The sequence below is a fragment of the Octopus bimaculoides genome, chromosome 3 (genome assembly GCF_001194135.2).
Source record: "Octopus bimaculoides isolate UCB-OBI-ISO-001 chromosome 3, ASM119413v2, whole genome shotgun sequence".
Lineage (NCBI taxonomy): Eukaryota > Metazoa > Mollusca > Cephalopoda > Octopoda > Octopodidae > Octopus > Octopus bimaculoides.
Window position 1 is genome coordinate 46,427,834 of NC_068983.1, and position 2,500 is coordinate 46,430,333.

Genomic DNA, 2,500 nt, shown 5'->3' on the forward strand with positions numbered 1-2,500 from the left:
ACCATAAGAAAATTATGTGTTTGCTTTAAAATTTGAGATCACATAGACAGTATTTTACGTAGGATATGGGCAGTTCCCATGAGCACTATCTTTTGAACTTCAGCCATTTTGGGGTTTCCTGGTATCTGAGCTAGGTAGTAATCAGCCCGTTTCGCTGTCATTCCCAGGGTACCTATGACAATAGGTATTGTTTTCATCTTCAGATTCCACATTTTGCTAATTTCTATTTCAAGATCTTTATATTTGCTCAGTTTTTGGTAGGTCTTGACAGATACGTTTATATCGATTGGGACAGTCATATCAATTATTATTATTATTATTATTATTATTATTATTTTCATGGTTGATGCTATAATTATTTATTTATACTTATATTCTTGATACAGGTAAACAGAATGGAATGTCATCGCTGCTAAGTTTGCAGTCAGCCATAGTTCCTCCTGCTGCACATAGACTTGCATTAGCTCAGTCATCAAAATTGCTTAACCAATTCCAACATGTCAAAGAAGAGCCCACCACTACTAGTCTTCATGATCCACACCATCTTAACCATCTTCGGCGACAACAACATGTGCAACATCCTAGTCATTTGAGACATCACAAACAACAACTTGAAGAACTACGACTGAAGACAACGTCCCATAACCAGTTCCACTGTTCTAATAGCAGTGAATGCGGTTGCTGTGAAACTGTTGTAAATTCTTCAATTGCTAAAAATAATGGTTGCTGTAATAGTAATAATAATAATAGTAACAATAATAATATTAAGGGTAATAGTAATTATAAGAAAGCTAATACTGATGATGACAGTAGTGGTAGTGATGACAAAGATGTTGAAGGTGATGATTCCTACAGGTGTAAATCACCAGCATTTAATTTTCGGAATCTTGGTAAATCCATGGAAGCAATTGAAGAGGCGAAGCAAAAGAGAAAAAGGCAAATTTCAACGCCGGAACCAGAAATCGATGTTGTGACAATAACAGAAGTTCATCATCTTGAAGGAAAAATAAATGAGAACAAGAAACATCTTGGAATTTTGGTGGACAGTCCGGAGAAATCGATGAGTATTGCAGACAGTCAACACCACAAACTAACAACCACAACGACCACCACCACAACAACAGCTGAATCAAATAAAGTTGTTTATAAATACGAACTCACCAAAGACAGCAATAGCAGTAGTATTAACAGTAATAGTATTATTAATAGTAGTAGTAATAGCGGTGGTAATGACAATATGTTCACAGAAGTACGAAAATATCAGCACTTCCGTCGCCAGCTCTTAAGTAGTCAACAGTTTCATAATAGATTGCAGGAGTTACATCATATCAGAACCCCTCGTCGGTGAGTAACTAACACGTTATCACTTTGGCGCCTTGTGTTGTGTTGTTTTCTTTTAGCTTGTGATTTCTATTCTGATCGATTGATTTTTAAAAAGTATACTTAACATGGCTGTGTGGTAATTATCTTGCTTACCAACCACATGGTTCTGGGTTCAGTCCCACTGCATGGCACCTTGAGCAAGTGTCTTCTACTATAGCCTCAGGTCGACTAAAGCCTTGTGAGTGAATTTGGTAGACAGAAACTGAAAGAAGCCTATCGTATATATGTATATGTATATATATCATCATCATCATCATCATCATCACCATCATCATCATTTAACGTCCGCTTTCCTTGCTAGCATGGGTTGGACGATTTGACTGAGGACTGGCAAGCCAGAAGGCTGCACCAGGTTCCAATCTGATCTGGCAGAGTTTCTACAGCTGGATGCCCTTCCTAACGCCAACCACTCCGAGAGTGTAGTGGGTATATATATATATATATATATATATATATATATATATAATGAATGGAGGATATTTTCTATATCTTTAAAGCATAGTCAAAGTACAGCTAACTTACCATGCAATAGTAATTATATTAATCAAGCAAGCTACACCTGCATAGTCCATTTCAGTATCATTTGTTGGGGCATTATCTTTGAAAAAGTAATCTGAATGCAAAATGGGTTAAAATGGTCCCATTTTATATGTAGTCATTAATTCCATTTTATGGTATTTGTACAATCTGTTTTTAGGTTTCTCTCCTATATGCAGTTTTAAAAGAAAATATCTATCTTTCTTTTACAGATTTCAAAAACCTGGAAATATTACAACCTCACTGAGAGCTAGAAGATCTAAATTTAAAAAAGGGTGAGCTTCATTTATATTTTTTTATAGACTGGTGAATTTGTTTTGGTAAATGAAACAGGAATGGCTAAATTAATTATTATTTATGGTGTCATGGTATCTAGTGTGGTGTATCATTAATATAACAGGCTTCAGGAAACAACCACAAGGTACAGTAGTCAAAATGTTGTGATTGTAAAAACCAAGATAAGGGCACTATTTTTACAGTCTGAATATATCAGTGTATAACCTGTTTTGGTCTTATTACACCTTTTTAGCAAAGTACAGTTTAATCCTGGCTGCCAGTTCTTGGAAGAGATAAGTTGTAA

The 2,500-nt window shown here is 35.4% G+C and overlaps 1 protein-coding gene across 1 annotated transcript in view; it reads left to right on the plus strand.

The window, feature by feature from the left end:
• Positions 1-2,500, plus strand: part of LOC106878499 (zinc finger protein with KRAB and SCAN domains 1) — a 30,728-nt gene that overhangs the window by 24,347 nt on the left and 3,881 nt on the right. The window contains exons 3-4 of the mRNA XM_014927725.2: positions 387-1,344; positions 2,133-2,195. Coding sequence (XP_014783211.1) covers positions 387-1,344; positions 2,133-2,195 — 1,021 coding nt within the window. The remainder of the gene's footprint in view (positions 1-386; positions 1,345-2,132; positions 2,196-2,500) is intronic.